Source organism: Dipteris shenzhenensis, chromosome 2 (genome assembly GCF_047967505.1).
Source record: "Dipteris shenzhenensis isolate YYH24624 ecotype China chromosome 2, Dip_SZ_1.0, whole genome shotgun sequence".
Lineage (NCBI taxonomy): Eukaryota > Viridiplantae > Streptophyta > Polypodiopsida > Gleicheniales > Dipteridaceae > Dipteris > Dipteris shenzhenensis.
In genome coordinates this window covers 20,747,312-20,767,820 of record NC_141597.1, presented here as the reverse complement: position 1 = coordinate 20,767,820, position 20,509 = coordinate 20,747,312, and the positions used below count along the sequence as shown (strand labels likewise).

General features: G+C 42.5%; 1 protein-coding gene across 4 annotated transcripts in view; it reads right to left on the bottom strand.

Moving 5' to 3' along the window:
- The window catches only part of LOC147904466 (putative RNA helicase SDE3), a 66,573-nt gene extending 54,446 nt beyond the window's left edge, over window positions 1-12,127 (bottom strand). The window contains exons 1-2 of one of the 4 annotated variants that reach the window (XM_087386665.1): window positions 11,498-12,127; window positions 1,205-3,440 (exon numbers count right to left, since the gene is read on the bottom strand). In XM_087386665.1, the coding sequence (XP_087242791.1) occupies window positions 1,205-1,882 (678 nt within the window). In that variant the 5' untranslated portion in view covers window positions 1,883-3,440; window positions 11,498-12,127. Of the gene's footprint in view, window positions 1-1,204; window positions 3,441-8,098; window positions 8,194-11,497 lie in introns of those variants that run through there. The other 3 variants (XM_087386647.1, XM_087386655.1, XM_087386674.1) reach the window with 3 other exon arrangements.
- Between the last annotated feature and the right edge of the window lie 8,382 nt (window positions 12,128-20,509).

Genomic DNA, 20,509 nt, shown 5'->3' with positions numbered 1-20,509 from the left:
CGTCACTTCCTCTCTAGCTCATACAACACTCAGAAAACTGAAAGAGAGATAGGACAAAACTCAGATATCTTCCTCCACAATCGTGGGCAACAAAAGCTCAAGAGTGAGCGTGTACAAACAGCCCGTGGGCTGTCAATGATGCTGAGCCTCTTCCTCTCCCTGTGTGCAAGGCTTTTAGTGTAGGTGATGAGGAATGAGGGGGGAAGGGGGGGCTTTTTATAGGAGGGGCTAGGCCCCCTCATTTTGGCCGACCAGGGAGTCGGCTCCCTGCACAAGGCACTGACCTGCCAGCCCACCAACCGACCTGATTGGTCGGCCTTTGCTGGCTGGTCAGCCCGGTTAGCAGCCCTATTTAAGGGCCCATAAGCCCTGCTTATGGGCTGCTGTTTCAGCTGCCAACTCTGCCCCTGCGCAGGTCCATGAGCACCTAGGATGTCGTGCCACCTTCACGCTGCAGCGCGGGTTCCCTGACAGGTAGGTCTTCTGCCTTTTCACCTCCCCTACCCCCTATGGTCTCCTGCCCCCTTGTCCCCTCAAATCAGGGGCTCACACCATCTAACATCCTCCCCCATGCCCACCTCATTTGGGCACTCACAGAAGGTGGGGAGGTGACTGCTAAATCCCAACATCTCCACCACCCCTGCCAAAAATCCCTTCAAGTGTGTGCCCCTTCTCACGGATCGTGGCGATCTCAACCTTCGAGTCATGCAATGTGAGGGAATTCAGCTCCATAACTGTGTTGATACAAGCACAATGCGATAACTTTCAGCTCTACAAGGCTCAATAAGGGGTCTGGCCCCCTCCTTCGCAATCTTAGGAACAGAACTTTTTTGACACCCTTCAAGGAGCCTTAACAGCCTTTTATGCGTTTTTATCTCCAGTCATGACAGAGGACTAGAATAGCCTTTCAATCTACATGCCTATCTTTTAACCCAGTAAGCACACTGACTGAAGGTCAATCCAATTGTCCTGTTTTGCATTTGGCATATGGTATACATACTTGCTGATTTTGCTGGATTTTGTAATGAGATTTGGCCTAATTTATCACATGTCACATTTGGCGCTCACTTTTTTATTGATAGAAGGAACCCTTTTGGATGAAAAAATCAGCAAAAGTTAAAATATTTCCTGGCATAGGACTGCTGCAACTCTTTGGATAAGTCAAAAACTTGATGTTAAAAAGGACAAAATGATTACGTGCTACCTCCCATTGAAGCTCCTCTGCATACATTAAGCTTGAGAAGTACTCCCGGTAAGACTCAAAAGATAGCCCATCTGAAAACACTGGCACAGTACCATGTTTCATCAGGATCCTTCGAAAATCAGATGGTATTGGATATTTACCCAAAACTTTTGGAAATCTGGGCATAGGAGGAGGTTTTCCACGAATACATTTTGTCATTTTCCCAGATTTCCGCAAAGGCACCCCAGAATAAGGTTCATTTGATGCCAGTGCTTTTGCAACCTCATCTTCAGCAAGTAAAGTAGCATATCTTATTATTTTAGGGTCTCCAAAATCAAACAAGATAACAGCTTTGTAGTAACCCATGTCTTGTGCTGAGCAAGCAACTTGAATAGACAGCTGGGAACCAGGTGAAAGATTAAATGGACCAGTTATTGAAGAATCAGCCAAGGCGGGGTTTGAGACCTGTCTTGAAGACAGTGACCTGCTTGTATTCATTGATGGCATCCTGGTGCTCTTTTCATTCATAAAGCTAGAGGGTTTCTTAGAACCACAATCTTCTCCGGCAACTGACATTAGACCCATGCTAAAAGAACCATTTGGTTTTGCATAAAGTATCTTTATGCCCCTCAATTTCACCTTCTTGGTACTGTTATTAACTACCGAAACAACAGCAACCTCTGTACCCCACACATCCATTTTCTGGGGCTGATCCTGATTCAGAGAGAAGGGTTGAGACACAAAAATATCTCTTTCTTCTATTTCCTGAGTGGCAATCCATCCTCTAATATGTCGCCTTCCCCTATTGTTCTGGTTTTTTTTTTCTTTACAGCTATCATCTGATGCCCCTAGCCCTAAACTATTTGATTAAAATTGTGACAAACCAATATCGGACACAGTTGCAGTTGGAGAATTTTTAGAACCAATAGAAAGAGCATCCTTTCGTACCAAAGTCTTTTCCACAAACTCTGACTGTTTTTCTAGATGAATTTTATCGAGTAAGCCAGAACCCCGTAACATACTATTCACTTTGTCCCTCTGGTCTTCTCTCACATTGACACAATGACCAGCATCCTGTTCCCTACCCTTTACCACAGGCATGTTTGCCCTAGCTGTTGACTTCAAGATAGGACCATGTGCAACCTCGGATTTATCATGGTGTTTCATCTTGATATAAGCTGGCCTTTTATCAATATGACCACAATGCTGGCACTTGTCACATGCATCAGAAGAGTGCAAATCAATAACACTATTATCAACAGTGGTACATTTTAATCCAGGCCCTGATAGCCTTGATCCTTTACTGTGTGGTACATCATTCTTTGCCAGACACAAACTTGCATTCAGCTTATTGTTCGAGCCAAGCTTTCGCCTCTCATGTGTGTTTCTGTGCCCCTCTGTCACTGGACTGCCCAACTTCCATAAGATCTTCTCAATACCTGGTTTTGGTACTTCCACATACTTATCTGCTTGACCAGATCCCGCATTACTAAACATTCCATCCCGTCCTCCCGTCAAGCTTGTGGATTGTTTATTCCTGTGAAAAGACAGACCACCCTCTTGACATTTTGTTTTGTCAAACAAGTCTTGGAGAGCCAAATATTGATATGAGGCAGAACCATTCCTCCCTTGCAAAAGATTCGTACTTCGGTCAATGTCTCTTTGTGGGCTGAAAACACCTTCACTATGCTCAATCAAACCTGAATATCTGCCTGTGTCAACCGTGTAAGATGAAGTTGGCATATCTGCCAAGGTGGAAGGGGACAGAACACCCTTCCCATTCCACACAATTTTCTCCTCTGAATCCACTTGCTCAAAATCAGAAGCTCTCTCGTTTGAAGCACGTTTATCATCCTTGAATGACAGAGAGAGCTTTGAGTAACCATTGTCTAGGAGATGCTCAGGACTGGACATCGTCTGTCCCTCATTTTCCCTTTTGCAAGGTGTAGTTACTTGTATGTGCTCTTTAGAGTCTTGCAGGGCATGCTGCATGATCTCCCTTGAGCTCCAATGTATGTCTTGACCTGTCCAGCCCTTGATGGCATCAATTCTTTTCAATGCAAGTAAAATATGGTGAAGATTGGCAAAAGTCACTGACGGCTTCACCTGGAACCTGTAAATGGAGTAGCTTAAGAGCAACTCATCTTTCATGGATACCAGTAAATTCTGATCCTTTAAGAAACTAACAAATCTCCTGACTTCATTGTCATCTAACTCAGGTCGTGGCATTGTCAACAACTTTATTCAGCCTTACTTCCTGCACCAAGCGGTAGAAAGGAAACCCAAAGCATGATTTTCAGATTCAACGCTACACCAAACCTTAAACATCTCTCTCTCTCTCTCTCTCTCTCTCTCTCTCTCTCTCTCACCTATTGGGACAGAATAGAAACTTTACACAAAGGTTTCCTCATAGGGCAATTAGGGGTCAAGGCACAAACACCCTACCCCATCCTATTGGTGGAAACATGCATTATACCTCTAGAAGGGGACGCATGATGTCAATTCATGGCTTACCTGAACAAGGTAAGCCATGAATACACAAGGCAATGGAAGCTACACAAATCACGGGATAGCATAGAGAGGGAATAAAATGGATGGAATCATGGGGCATAACAGCCACTGATATACCAGAGGATAGATGTGAAATCAGGGGATAGTGACGCAGAAAATGGTACAAAAATTATGGCTTAGCCAGAGACAAAAATGCAATTCTGTAGAAAAGTGTGGGATAGGAATGACCTCCATTTTATAGAAAGAGAGGATGGTGTAGGCACCTCCCCTATATCAGTGGCAATCAGCCCCTGCATCAGTGGGACTAGCCTAAATCAAAGGAACCTCCCATGTGGGAGCCTTTGGCTTACATCATCACTTAGGTCACACACTAGACACATCATAGCACTAGATGTGCCTCTACAACACACACACACACACATACGTGATTCCCCTAGATGCACACATGTACCATAGAGCAAGCCCTTGACCATAGTTATCCCAACATACCCCCCCTCAAGGGTTTGCCTCTTGCAATGTCAAGGATACATCTAGTCTCATAGTTTCTCATGCCATCTCATGGTGGTCACACATGGCCATCTCATGGTGGTCACACATGGCCATCTCATGGTGGTCAAGGATAAATCTATGTCTAGGATCTCATGCTAGCAAAGGTGCCTAAGCGCCAAGGTTTACAAAACTGGGATGACCAAACACATATCACATGGCGTACATCATATGGTGACCAGAGGTGATTTACAAAAGACAAAGCATATGACATTCTTTTTGGAGTACTACTCCAGCTAGAAAACCTCAAAATTTGACCAAGTGATGATAAACAAAAATTCAAAGACAAGTTGCTCAAAAGGCAAAGTCCTTGTCTTCTACTACAAAGGTGGATGCTTCTTTTGCTGATGGAGTTCTCTTTTCAACCAAATTTGACATAGTCCTCTTCTTCTCATTGCAAAACTTTTCAGAGTGATTATTCTTTCCACAATATGAGCAAGGGTTGAATCTATAACAATCCTTCTCAAGGTGATTGTTTTTCCCATAGTGTTTACAAGCCTTGTACTTGCTCTTTGAAAACCTCACTGCAAGTGCCTGTGTATGCATTTTGTCCATTCTTGAAGTATTCTTTCTTTCCTCTTCTTGTAAGGCACTAATGATGCCTTCTAATGAGGGTTGAGGAAGATTCTTCAAAGTAGTAACCACATAGTCAAAATCATGAGGCATGCTCTTTAAAAGCACTGCCATAGCATCATCCTCAGTGACAGGGGAATTAATTGAAGCTAGTTGTGTCATAATACTTCTCATAGTGTTGACATGGGCAGCAACATTATCTCCCTCCATTTTAAGTTCAAAGAACTTAATTTTCAGATTTAATTTGGAAGTATGAGAGCTAGCACCAAAGAATATGTCTAACTTGTGCCATGCTTCAAGAGGGGATTCCAAATCTGAAATGTGGTGTACATAGTCATCACCCAAACCTAATGCAATGATGACATAGGCTTTCTCAATTCTCTTTGCAGCTGCAAGTGTAGAAGTAGAGTCAGTGGCTTTTCCTTTACCTTTTGTTGTAGTTGATTGACCTTCCTGAGAGGTTTGAGTTCCTTCCTTGACTAAGTCCCATAGATTTTCCTTCATAAGCATAAACTTTATCTTCATCTGCCAAGTATGGAATCCTTGGCCATTAAACTTGTCAATTTTATAAGTAGCCATGAGAGGGTCTTACCTTTGTCAGGCACTGTCTACTCTCTTACAACTAGTATCTCTCAACACAAGTCACCTGTCTTCAAAATGATAAACTATCCCTTTGCAAATGGCACTCAAACATAGACAATGTAAACATTATCACCATAAATGACAAGTACCATGACACTTGTGGAGTCCATTTCAGAGTCAATACTTAGTCAAACAGAGATCTATTAGTGCAGCCAGCTAAAACAGATATAGAATAAAATTTTTGGCTGGTCAAACCTCTACGATGGTCAAAGTTTAACCATATTTTGACTGTTTCCCCCAAATCGAACAATTTGAAGCTGGAGGGTGCAATTGAGGCTGTAGAGAAGGGCATTTAAGGGGCTTTCAGAGACAAATGAAAGGCCTAACATCAAAGAAGATCCTCAGGAGAGGATAGGCGAAAAAACGGGCTGCATTGTCTGTGGGAATCCCGCCTTTTTCGACTGGTCTTTTGCTTTGTTCTCAGCATTCTGTGGACCATTGTCTACCAAAATTCATCAGCACCTTCCCAAGAGTGTCGCCCAGCACGCCCTCAGAGGAATTGACAAGATATCGCTCCAGCAGGCTTGAATTGCGCGAAATTTCCACTAGCAGTCTGAGTGTCGACACGAGCAGTAGAAGCCTAATTGCACAGATCCCAACGGTGAAGACATGCGCCTTAACTAAATAAAGCTACAGCATGAAGCGTTCTAAAAATTAACGGTCAGATGTTGAGATATGGCGCCTCCAATGATCAGGCCATAAGAGAGCTCAAACAAAATGAAGGTGATAAAGAAGATGAAATCTTGGGCTCTAGGTGACTCTAGGAGCTAGGTAGGATTGACCTTGCTCTGATACCAAATATAGAAGAGTGCGGGATAGAAGAGATGCATCATGGCACAAAGAGTGAGAGCACAAGTGAGGCAAAATCCATGTATTAGAATAAAGGAATGACCTCCATTTTATAGAAAGAGAGGATGGTGTAGGCACCTCCCCTATATCAATGGCAATCAGCCCCTACATCAGTGGGACTGGCCTAAATCAAAGGAACCTCCCATGTGGGGGCCTTTGGCTTACATCATCACTTAGGTCACACACTAGACACATCATAGCACTAGATGTGCCTCTACAACACACACACACACACACGTGACTCCCCTAGATGCACACATGCACCATAGAGCAAGCCCTTGACCATAGTTATCCCAACAAATTCTACAAACAGGAAATTCATCCAATGGGCAGCTACGGAATGCAAAAATACCTTGGGGAAGACATATCAATGTCAAAAGGCATCTAATCTACAAAATTAGAACCAGTTCACGTGACCTAGAGGTGGAGAGAGGCAAGTGGGATCCCCAGAGAGGAAAGAACCTGCGAAATCTGCCCCACAAGGGAGGTTGAAGATTAACAATATGTACTCCTAAGGTGTAGAGACTACGCACACACCAAATAAGGATATGGAGACAGCAGAGGAAGAGAATGCAAATTCTAATTGGAACAGCCAGCCAAAAAGCTAGGGAGCTACTTAAAAGAAGTTTTGGAACACCGCAACAAGGTACGTGGGCTAGCACAACAAGTACTAAATACCTGACAATTTTGTAAGAAGTTTATTTCTCTAGATGTTAAAGACCAATATTAGTTTAATAGCGGTCACCAGTCCCATGGATCTTGAAAGGGTCTCATGCGGACTTTATATATACCTTTGTAAGACTAGAGACTAGAATATATCCAATCGTACAAATTCAGATTTTTGTTGTTCACGCGGACTTTAATAAAATCATATCATCATCTATCGCTGAAACATAGCCAGGTTTCGTACCAGATCTCATACATTTGCAATTGAGAAGGGAGCTTGGATGCATCAGCCCAAACATGCTAGAGTCTGTACCCTTGTGACATGCAGACAGTTGAGACGAAGGCACATGTGGCTCTACAGTGCCCCCGATATGCACATATCAGGGAGGACTACCAACAGATATTGGAGGACTCCGCTCAGCTGACATCAGTTCTCTCTACTGCCTCTCCGGCAGCCTTGGGATCTTTTGTCACTCGTCTTTTTACCTGGCGTCAGGAACTCATAGACTCCTGACCCCTCTCCTTGAGGAGACTCTATTTTACATTGTATTGAGACGGGTCCCATGGGTCATTTTTGGCCCCCCAAGGACGTTAATAGACTCTACTTCTACTTCTACTTCTCTCTCTCTCTCTCTCTCACACACACACACTTTTTTTTTTGTATTAGAAAATTTCCATTAAGAAAATTATACATTCATAGCTGTCCCAAAGTGGAACAGCTACTACTCAAAACTAAAAACACTAATATAAAACCTCCAACTGGGCCAGAGGAAGTTCTCCAAGAAAATGTGCATCTTTGTACCAATACACACACACACAGACACACACAAGATGAAAACAAAGTAGATTATGTAAAGTGCATCCATCAAGCTTACTCTTAGCACACAAGCTGCAAGGCTTAATATTCTTTGCCAGCAATGAACTGAAAGGGACAAAGTATGGGTAGCCAAAAAGCTCACTCAAGCACAACGAAGTCAAAAGGCAAGTGGATAAGGTCCATGCAGTCAGACACTCCAGCAAATGGGCAGTACATCGTGAGGGTGTGGCCCTTATCAAGGAGTTTAAACCAAAACCAAAAGACTCAGTCTTAAACTGATGTATGGATGTTTCAGACTAGAATGTAGGTACCTTATAATAACTCGGAGTCAATTTAAGCACTCCTTGGGAGCTGCCTTGTACCATCCCTGAATGGATGTATTAGCTGGATTTTTTGCCGCCTCTGGTACTCACATTAACTTGGCAGTACCAAAGGCAGTGCCAGATTTTGCAGCAGCATCATCGTCATTGTCTGGACCAAGGGCAACTCCTCTTAGTCTGACTCAGTACGCCCCACCACTGTTTGCCTCTTCTCTCTCACCCTAACCTCTCAACCAGACACCTTTACCCTCCTCAGTGCTCAAAAAAATGTATTTTTAAATTGCGCCTTCTATTGCTCCTTAGGAATAAAATGTTTGCCTTCTCGAGCTCTTCAACATGGTACCTACTTTTACGTGGTGTTCATTGAGACATGAATGAAAAAGAAGATGGCGATTGGTTGTCTTCTCAAACTTACCTTGTTTCTCTACTAAAAGCCAAAAACAATCTCTACGTAACCAGTACTTAGAGAAGCCATAAAGGGCATACATAGAAGAAATGACCAAAAAGCAAGTGAATGCACCTCGAGAGTTGAGAGACAAGAGCAAGAAAGCAGGCACTTGAGAGTGAAGGGTAGCCATGAGGCAGGCTTGTGAGGCAAGCGAAGGTGATGTCCCCTCATCATTCTCCACTCCCTCTCCTATCATCCAGCCCCCATTCATGCCACACCCATACACGCTCCATGGTCACACGATTCCATCAGACTCCTGGGACCACATTCTTCTAGAGATACACCACCTTTGCACACAAGAGGCAAAGTAGGACCGTCTCATCCATAGCCTGAGCCAAGAGATATTACAGCTCCGATCCTGTGAAGGCCACCATTTCAGCCACCATCTTGGAACAGCAGCAGAGGACCAGTAAGGCTCTCAATGTCAGAATACATGGCATTCCTCGCACAGCTACCACTCCCATGGATGATCGGCTTCGTGAATTCCACCATGAGAGTTCAGAAGCATGGGATCAAGGGGGCTTGGCGCATATCTCAAGAAGCCCACTATACAAAACAGATTTCCTATTCCCAGAATTGATGATTTGTTGGATGAACTAAAGGGTGCTCAGTTCTTCACGAAGATAGATCTGAGATCGGGCTATCATCAGATCAGGGTGAAGAAGTGTGATGAGCACAAAAGAACCTTCCGTACAAAAAAGGGGTTTGTATGAGTTCACCGTGATGCCATTCTCGTCTAATGCACTGGCCACGTTTCAGGCACTCATAAACAAAATATTGCAACCACTCTCTTCCATTATGTGCATCACATAAATGGCAGTAAAATAAGAGAGTATGTTAAACACATTTCACTTGTAGATGCGAAAGCAAGAATAAGTACTTGGATATGTAGAAAAACACAGGGTGTTGCTTGCAAAAGGGCAACTCCCCTCACAGCAAAAGATTTACCCATGAGGTCACAAGACATTGTAGATGCTCCATCAGCTCCCTTCAAGAAGAAGAAGCTCTTTGGAACAATTCGAACATGTCAGCTTCTTCAGTTCATCTAGATACCAAGAACAGGTCCATCTAGTTGTCCCCCTCATGAATTGGGAACACTCTGAATTCTGCAAAGCACCGAGAGCTGTGGCCATTCTCCCTCACGCATTTCACCTTTGTGGGGTCCACCTGAATCCCCTCTCTGCCCACTATCTGCCCGAGGTATTCAACCTCTTTTTGCCATATATAGCTCTCATGGGCTCCTGCACATAGTTGGCAAGGGTCTTCCTATACTGGGCACAAGGAAATGGGCAATAGCAAGCAAACCAGCAAGCTTTTTATGAGGATTTATTCAGCTCAGGGGCTTAAAATAAAAATTTGCAGGCCTGCACTAATGCCAAATACAATGTCGGTAGGAAGAAACGGGGAAACCAATCTAGCTCTCTAATTCACCCCTGGGACAACATCCAAGATGGAGAAAGCACCAATTCAAAGGAAGAATGAACCATGGCCTGAATTAAGTGTCAAATTACAACCTGAGCCAGAGATAAGGTGGGAAAGCAGGTCGCAGCAGCAGTGAAACAAAGCATTTGTGCTTCTAAAGCTGTGTCGACGTGGAGCTACAATCATGCACCTCACCTTGCCTTGTTCATATAGCCCTAGTTCCTGCCCATGGTATGACATCAAGCCGGCTATGCGACAGCTCCTCCAGCACCAGCAAAAGACTCCAACAGGTCCGCTTGGTCAGTCAAAGGTGTCAATATGCAGGTCCAATCGAAATCGCCCAAGTCGGCTGACTAACAAACTGTCAGATCACCTCATTCGAGGTGGTATTTCTAAAACTTCATGTGACGACTCTCAAACAATGTGATTCAGAAGAAGATCAAAACCTCAGGTCAACATCACAAATGGATCGTCAGCCAAGATTCAACGAATCACAGAGACCAGCCCAAGAACATCGGCTACCATGCAGCTGATGTTTTGGTGGAATAGGATTGAAACGAGAAGTTTTAGATCAGAGTATATTTCAGGGTATATTTTAGAAGATTGTGTCGTCACGATATCTGATAACACAGTAAGAACGGGGTTTACTAGTAAGGATCAAAATAGCTGAAATATACCCTGATATCGCGACTAGTAATATCAAAACACTTAATCAGCCAGCAAGGAACGTGTCTCTTTCTACCAACACCCTGAAAAATGTCATTTGGGCTATGCAGCCTACATCTGACAAATATAAGTTTAGAAAGCCAGACTCCCACATTCCACACCCGCTCCTTTACGACAGTCCAGCGACAGCACCGTGCCGAAGGACGCCCGCGATGCAAATTGAGGCTTGTTTCTTGCAGTTTGTCTGGCCTCTCTTTAACCTTCGCGGACGAACGAAGTAACCCAACATGATCATCTCAAATTCTCTCCTCGAAAATATTTAGTGGATCACTCCAGAACGCTTCTTCATGGCGTAATCGATGCACAATGTCACCGGACAATAGTTTGAAAGGTCGCTCGGTTCATCAGAACACCCAAGGGATGTTTAAGGTCCCCAAGAAGGTACAGAAGAATACCCAATACTGACAGCCAGTTCGGGGAATGGACATTTCTACGTTCCCAACAGACGGTGTATAACCGCTCCTGCCGTTCTGCCATTGCGTTTCGATTGAGGTCGAGATGAAAAAAAACCAAATCGATTCTTATAGCCACTTGGGTGGGAGAAGGTCCACTTACTTTCTCTGTTGTTTCCTAAAGACTATCAAACCTTTCGGTAATCCTGCAGAGTGATATGATCCCGTCTCAATGAAGAGTAGTTCGCAGGCATTAGAAACCGGAATACAGAATTTTTGGGGCACGATACAGGCGAAGTGCTACAAATCTACGGTCACTCGCATGCACAAACAAGCTTTTGCCCGAATATAAGCATGAACAGGAGTTGCAAACCGCCAGTAGTGAACAGGACGAAGCCGTACCACTATCCCTGCAATTTCTACTCGCAAAGAGGGCATGCGCTCGGTCTTGATTGCTACAAGCTGCTTCGCGATATCTCATGTACACGCATTTTTTTTCCGCAGCGGCAGCAGCAGCAGCTGCTGCCTACATGTGGCAAAACTCCATGTTACATCACATCGCCCTCTGTACGATCTTGCCCATCAAGCTTCCACGATGAGATTCCACGCCTATTGCATTCATCAGGTTCCGTGTCTACTCTAATACCCCTTCAATCCCCTCTCTCTCTCTCTCGCTTCCTTCCTTCCTCTCAAGGACTCAGGTCTCTCTCGTCTCAGCAACACAAAAGCAAGTAAGTCTTCTTTCTCTGCTCTTCTCTCAGCAAATTCACTATCAATCCTTGATTCCGTTAGGCCGCCTGGTTTGCTTGCAGGCTACCCCTGTTGGGGCACCACAAACAAACCAGAAGCAATTCGAGTCCGCTCTCTCTCTGTCTCCCTGAAGCGTTTCTAGTGGAGCAAAACCAAAATCATAATTCTGCGTGACTAATGCAAGTTTGATCTGTCGCACCAACGCAAAGTTCAAACGCAGGCAAGGAAGGTGTCTGATTTCCGTTTTGCCTCTGTCGGATTGACGTCGGGATATCCCAATTCCTCAATTAATTTCATTATCCATTGCCCAAAAGTGCTCCCACCTCCCAAATTCCAATGCATTACAATGTACATGCACTTCATTCACACCAACCCAAAATTGAGAATGAGAAGGGGAAACAAACTTCACAAGAAAACATTTTTCTCAACAAATCACAAAACTTGAGGTTTCTAATTTTGAAGGTTTCTCCTAAGAATTTGCCGAGTTTTTAGCTAAAATATAACTGGACTACCTAAAATTTTACAGATTTTACAAAATTGAGAAAATATTTTTTACGGGTGAAAATGAAAATGTTGCAGGTTCATTGTATATAGCTTGCAGGTTTTTTGTGAACAATGAGGGGAAATGCGTAAAAGTTGAGTAGGGACAACATATATTTGCCCAAAACTCATAAGGGGAAATGCTTAACACCAGACAAATAATATCTCTTTCTCTATTAACGAGAACTTTGGGAGGACCATGGGAGCAATCAGGTCCATTGGATTAAAATGAATTGGGAGGTGTGATCTTGATCGTTGCATTTTTTATTCAGTTGCGATTGGGCAATTAATCATAACGTTTCCTCAACCCTCATTTCCTCAAATCTCAGGCTATCCTCTACTCTCAGGTCATTCTATCACCATAGTATGCACTAACCTGTTTGCTCATCCTCGCAAAATCTCTTCTAATCCTCTCGCCATTCTTGCCATTCGAATGCTAATCCGAAAAATTGTGTCATCGCAGCAAATGAAATTCATTCCGCCAAGGCTTTCCTTGCCAGAATTCGGACAACTACGACAAAAACCTGATTCAAGGAAGTATCATATTGTGTGTCTTTGCCAAAGATGACCCTGCATTCGACACCCACATCCTAAAGATTGTGGAGAGAACCAACAAGAAGCTTGGTGCAGTGGGCTTGGTTCTAGATGTCTCCAATTCTAACACCTTGCTCAACCAATTCTTCCTAGACACACCAAGCGTAGTTCTCAAATTTGATGACGAAACACAGGGATTAATAAACAGCTTTATTCTAATTTAACCTCATTTTTGCATTCACTCCGCTTGAATCATATGAATCCCATAAGATTATGAAATCCACATCTCTGCCTCTAACCGTTTTATGCTTACTTCCAATCCGCTGCACGTCTTGTTGGGAGAATAGTGGGAACCTTAACGGTGAGTTTATGATTAAAGCTCCTGCGGTGATTGATTTCTCGTCACGAGGTCCCAGCTTCGTGGACTTTGAAACTTGCTCTCACCATCTTGCCATTCGAATCTAATCTGAAAAATTGCAATTACCAAATTCAAGACATATTCAGCTTCTTTTGGATTGATTTTACCACAGATCCATGATTACAACTCGCATCTTTTCGATTTATTTCAACACAGATCCATGATCAATAAGGCTAAACGTGCAACTCTTAACTTGACAAGGTATTCGACTTTTGCTTTAGGGGCATTGGAGATTGACTGGCTACTTCGCTGTTTCGAAATGGTAATCATGTGGACGTGGACTTGGGGACTATACTAATTTTGCCACTTCAAGGTATCATAGCTCTCACTTGTTCGAATAAGAAAGGATTTTGGCTTGGGTTGCTTTCGATTTTAGAGACGCGATAAATTGGATATACACCAAAAGACAATGTTCAAACACTAGCGGTTTCTATTTTCATTGCATTTATGGTAAGATAAGAAGCTTCTTGCCTTTGAACATATTCGATCACATACATTGTGTACCTATAGGATTGCAGGATCATCACATAGCTTAGATTGGCATGGTTCAGGTGAAGAAAGACTATGCGTAGCAGATTGAGAGCAAGACTGTCGTTCAAGCCAGGCAAAGTGCTAGAGTATAGTGCTACAAGGAATTTCCAACCTCAAAGAGAAGTGCCACTCTTGGAGGCTATGTAGTCTCGACGATGACTCACGTGTCATGGGGATCTTGAAGGAATGCCGATCGAGCCTCCACTCAAAGCTACTCCTTCTAAGAGCAATACAAAGCACGAGCCATCCGCATCTATCACTCAAGCGGCTCCTAGACTGTTACAATGTGTTTCCATGAGAGAAAGAGGGAAGGGGAAGAAGGGAGAAGAGAGGGGAGAAGGGAGGGAGAAGGAGACAGGAAGAGGAGAGTGAAGGGGATGGAGTGGCAAACACAAAGGCACTACAAAGGAAACAAGAAAACACCCAAAGACACTCTTAGAAGAGAAGAGGGAGCTTGTATTCCAAACTTGTGCATATAATAATGAAGACCAAAATCAACCATTTGGCCTTTTATACATGTCACCTTTTGAAGGGAGGGCCAACCCTAATCTCTTTATACCACTCTCTCTTCTTATTCTTTTACCATCATCTTGGGCATCTAGCTCCAAGACACAATCCTGGCTCTATGGACTTGCCACTGTCCATCAAATCACATCACTTAACCAGTAGTGGCGTATTGTTAACCAATCTGTTAGTAGGCGACCATCAAAGAAGATTACAAGTGAAAGGAAGGCATTCCAAAGATGAAGCGGAAGCAGTGGTGGCAAAGGCTCTGAATCTAGCAAGGATGGCTAAACTTGAGACCTTTTTACTAGGTCCAAAGGTGGAAGCAAGGGACTGAAAGAGAATCATTTTAAATATACTCTTGTGTAGTTGCCAACTGCCACAGATCATGTATGAACATCATCGAGACATCATCTATCACAAAGAATACTGAAATGACGAGACATGCTTTTCATCGTACGTGAACAATAGGACTTGGAGAACCATTTTGAATTGTTCTCGGGCCTAGCATTCTTAAACGTGTCAAAGATGGACACGAGGAGCTAAGATGTCAAGTAGTGCAGGCATACACACACTCGCGCATGCGCACACACACACACGAGAGAGAGAGAGAGAGAGAGAGAGAGAGAGAGAGAGAGTCCAAAACAGAGCTTGAGGTTACGAGCTTCCAGTCTTCCATGGTGAACGATGATCTCATTCTTCTCAAGCCATTTGACAACCTTCCACCACAAACTACATGTGGCAGGACATTCCCAGAAAATATGAAAGTGGGTTTCTCTCTTTGACTTACATAGCACATGCAAAGCGGCGATACCTTTGGATTCCATTGGTAATTTACCCACTACTACTCTCCAGAGAAGTGGAATGAGCTTATGGGAGGGGTGGGCTTTCCAAGTTCTCACTGCCCTATGGAGCCACATTGTTGTCAAAGGGTGCAACCTCTTTCAACTGATTTCGAATCTCACTAGTAATTGTTCTGCTTCTATCATCGTTGAAATCTTTGGCGGAGCATACATGCAATGGCTTCCTTGAAGTGAATGCAAAGCCCATGTAATCGCTTAAGGGTTTAAACACCGTATTTGATGGCCAAGTTTAGCTTATGTTGTCAATTAGTTCATCCATCACCATCCTCTCCCTCAAGGACAATTCAAACATGTCTGCTATCACAACCTTAGGCAACCAATCATTTATCCCTAGATCCCAGAGATATCTCTGAAGATCTTAAGACCTTTGCGGAACAACCTTCTCGCCACTCTTGGGTGGCGCTAAACAATAGGTATACCTTCATCAAAAGCCCAACTCGATAGCCAAAGCGATCTTCCCGAAGAGGCATCCCCATCCTATCCACTTGCATCCTCTTACCTTTTTCTTCCAAATCTGTACCAACTTGCTAAGGGAAATCCTCCAATACTAGATCTTGCCACAGTTCTCACACCTTGAGGGCCGTTCTGGCCAATCTAGTAATGAACTACTTCCACCTGAGGCAGTCAATAGAGCAAGCGGGAAAAATTGAGCGACCCTAAAAAAGCAAGCAAGAATTTGTTGAAGTAGTAGGAAAATCAAGCAGGCAAAGAAAGAATGTAAGTGTCCCAAAATAATTGCTTGCAGTAAAAAGTATTCAAAAGAGGGGTTATGTGTCACATTTCTTGAAATTGAGTAATCTAAAGTTAAGGACTATTTTAACGTGACCCCATTTGGGTTTGACAATTACCAGGGGGATCACTCATAAACATATATTGTTTAGCACTTTCTGCACTGAGGGTATTTTTTTAATGGGGGTACTTACATGTTGTTTATGTGCATGAGGGGATTTATAAAATAGCAACTTAAAGTAATTTATATATGTAGATTGTGAAGGGGTGTACAATTTTAAGATTGAAAATGTAAACACATACAGGGTTTAACCAGTTACATGACAAAATGTTAAAATTCAAGATTAGGGGTCATTTTAAACACATGCTTGCTCGCACATGCTTTATGGGTTTATGAAGAGTGAACCTTGGAGCGCAATTAAAAGGTAGAGGATGTTAAAAGTTGGCTTTTTTTGATAGATGGTGTCTTCTCGCTCCCTATTATGGGAAACCTTGCCTTAAAATTAGTGCAGCAAATCGGCCAAAATTCATAAATTCATATTTTGATGCACACAATTTTCTTAGATGGTGCAAAATGGCATTATATTCATCTATATCATGCCTTGTCATTTGATATGAAATGTAACATTATGCCATTTGGATTTGACAATCAAAAGATGCAAGAATGTCAAAAACTCATCTTCTAGGCCAAAACAACCAAATTTTGACAGCTTGCAAAGATACAAGGGTGTGAAAATGTCATCTTTTGGGCCAAAACAGGGCCCAAAAGATGACATTTTCACGTCCCTATATCTCTTTGTTTACAAGTCCAAATGGGGTCATGTTACATATCAAATCAAATGGCAAGGCATGATCTAGATATCATGCCTTTTTGCACTATCTAGTAAAATATCATGTACCAAAATATGAATTTGTGTTCAATTTGTTGCACTCGTTGGATTAGTGGGATGTAAGATTGAATCATTGGGAAGGGATGTTTTTGCAGTAATAAAGAAATATGGGTTTTGTTCCAAGAGTGAATATAGTTAAAAAAGATAAACATTTACATATGCATGGAATGTAGACCAATCCATCCAAGGAGTCCTTGGAAGCACCCCACTTGTGTGGAAGGTTGCATTAATGATCTCAATTATTATGGTGGAAAGGGAGAACTTGATTGCAGTACCGTTTGTCTTTGATATTAATGATGACTTGGCAATGAAACATACCAACTCTCTTATGGGAGATGTGAAATTAGTGTTAGTGGATTTAAAGTTATATGCATATTTAACCTTTTTACATTGAAAACGTATGGACTTTTGAATAAATTATATTTTTTGATACTGAAATAGGGAATTTATAAATCTTCTATTGTTTTGTATCACTCGCTTTTTTTGGCTCGCTTGCTTTTTGTTGCTCACTTTTTGGCAATCCTCCTTGTGCCCACCATGGTTGCTTCGTGTGCAACTGTAGGAGCCATTTGCTCCATAGATTCTCACACTTCCTCTTAGTTCTTTCCAACACAAGTCCTCCACCCACTTTTGTTGAAGTAATGAAGTCCCACGGCACCAAATGCCACTCATCTTTCCATAAAAAGTCCTTGATTACTTTATCTAATTGAATCAAAGAGGCTTCATCAAAAGGAAAAGCAGTTAAGGCAAAAACTACGTATGTGGACAGAATGTGCTTAGCTATCACCAATCTCTCTACAAAGGATGACTTCTTATCCATCCATTTATTGAACTTACCTTTCAATTTTTGAAGAACCCACTCAAACCTATCCTTAAGGGAAATCCCAAAGCCACTGGACAGCCTAGGTATCTGATAATTTGTCCAGGCCTTGTCCGTTGAAACTAGATTTGGTTTGCCCAATTTAGGACCTGATCCTAACCCAGCCAGAGTGCTACAGTATTCATGGGATTCACCTTGAGTTAGAGACTGCTCTGAACTAATTATACACTTTGAGGAGGTTTGTGATATTACTTTCCATGCCAAGTAAGTTGTTATTAGCAAAAAACTATGAACAAAGGGTTGATCCATTTGGGAGTGAAATACCTGTGATCAAACCAAGATTCATATGATGATCTAGCTGGCACAATAGGGGTTCATTGCAATTGTAAACAAGATGTGTGCTAATGGACACCTTTGTCAAATCGACCTATGTAGTCTGAAGTACTCATAATGGTACCCATTGACTGAGATTCTTGCAATCACATTGGAGAACAACATTCTTGTAAGCCTACAGAAGCCTTTGCCAAAACCAATCGTGAGGATAAAGTCCCAACTCAACTTATCATAGGCCTTTTCTAAATCCAAATTTAGCATCACAATTTTTCATTAAGCTTTACAGCATAATCAATAGCTAGAATCACATTCAAAACTACATCATGTATGTTTCTTCCAATAACAAACCCGTACTATCTCGGATGTATTAATCTACCCAACACAAATTTGATTCTATTGGCCATGGCCTTGGCCAACACTTTGTAAGTGTAGTCCATCATGCAAATTAGCCTCCAACTCTTTGTATGGAGTCTGTCATGTAGCTTGGGAATTAACTTGATAATCCAAATATTCATACTTGTTGGCTACAAGCTATTCCTTCAACATGCATTAATTAGTTTAGTCATGTCCGACCCATAAGCATCCCAAAAGTGTTAAAAAAACTCTATTGGCATCATGTCACTACCTATTCTTCTATACACTCTCCTATTCACTCTTTGTCAATTGCTGTGGGGATTAAGCTATAAGCTCAAGCTAAGCTCTGCTATCCCTATTAAGCACCTCTACCTCTCCCTCTCCCTCTCCCTCCACTCTCTCTCCTCGAGCCTCTCCCCCTCCATCCACTCTCTCTGTGCCTTTCCCCCCCTCAACCCCCTCTTCCCCCTTTGCCTCCCCCTCTCCCTCCCTTCTCCCTCTCTCTCTCTCGATTCTTCGTTTCGTCTCCCTCCCCCTCTCCCTTTGCTTTAACATATATATTCACTTAGGGCGGCCAGAACATTCTTGAATTCTGTATCCTTGAACCTTCTTGAAATCTTGAATGGTGATTAATCTTTCTTCGCACGTAGGCTAATCATGCCCTCGTCGCCTCTTATCTAATAAATCTCCCTTTTAAAGTTCATCGTGGGCACCTATTGGCATCTTGTCACTACCTAGTGTTTTCTCTTTTAGCATCTTCATCACAAAGTATTTAATTTATTCCTCCGAGAAGGGCCTCTGAAGGTGTATCTCCTCATGAGAGAGCGCCTTTCTCTGTAAGTTTCTTTAAAAGGATTCAAGTCTCTTGTTGTAGTACTCTAGTATAGCCAAATTAGTGCCTGCTATGCTACTTAAGTGTTTTGCAAAGATTTTAGCTATATTGTTGTCCCCAGACACCACGTTGCCTTCATTATTGTAAGTGATGATAGAATCCTTGAGTCTCTTCTTGCGCATGGCTACAAAGAAGAAGGAAGAAGGTTTATCTCCTTCTTCTATCCATGTTAACCCTCCTTGAGCTTGCAAAAACTGATTAGAGGAATTGCTTAGTAGAAAAATGTGCATTTAATCCTAAATATAGGTGACTTGGAAATGGTAAGAGTATAAAATATGGAGACTCTAGTCATGCTAAGTGATGGGCCAACCATTTTCAGGAGGTAAAAGGAGGCCATAGTCTAATGAACTGGTATAGCCACAACCTTTTGTTGCTGGAAATGGCATGGCAGTCTAGCTTTTTCTACTAGAAATGGTAACCCAAATAGGAATTCCCCTTACATCATGGTATGGAGTGACACCCAAAAATTTGGTGACAATATCCCCTGCTATAAGGGGTTAGATTCCCACTGGTGAAGTCAAGGATCCACCGACAAAAAATGTTTTTGAAAGTTCACTCAAGAGGGGGGGGAAAGGGTGTGGTGTTGTGGGGGAAGAAATTTTTTTTTCATATACTTTCACATCCACTCATAGTGGGATCAAGGGGGAAACAACTTCTCAACCAACACATTTTCCCTTTTTCTTATTTTAGGGCAAATCACACCTAGGTAAAAGCCTCGGAGGCCTTAACACAAACCGTTTGACACAAACGCTTTGATCATTCATTAGGGATTAAAGCTTTCATGCCTAGATGAAAGTGACTTGAAAAAGGAGATAGGTGGAGCAAGCAAATGAAATACGGCTCAAACTTTAGGATACAAACAAGCATGAATCAAACGTTAGTACATGCAATACGCAGCCTTCCCACCCACCCACATCTCTCACCTACATGCATTGGATTCTCATGCACATGCATGTATGCATGCATAAACACATACATATGTACGTACGTGTTGTGTGTAAGTATGCGAGTATGTACCCATGTACTTATGTATGTATGTACCTAGTGCAACCTTATGACACTACACCATCCTCACATCGACCTCCCCCTCTTACCACCATCACCTTAGCTTTAGCTTTGCTAGTCATTCACCTTTCAGTTTATGATTGGTGCACGATTCTAGTTCTGGGTAGGGGAGAGTTCGAGAATCTTTGAACATCATAATTCAAACAACTACTAGTCATGGAGCTTTTTTAATGACTATTGCAAGTTTCTAG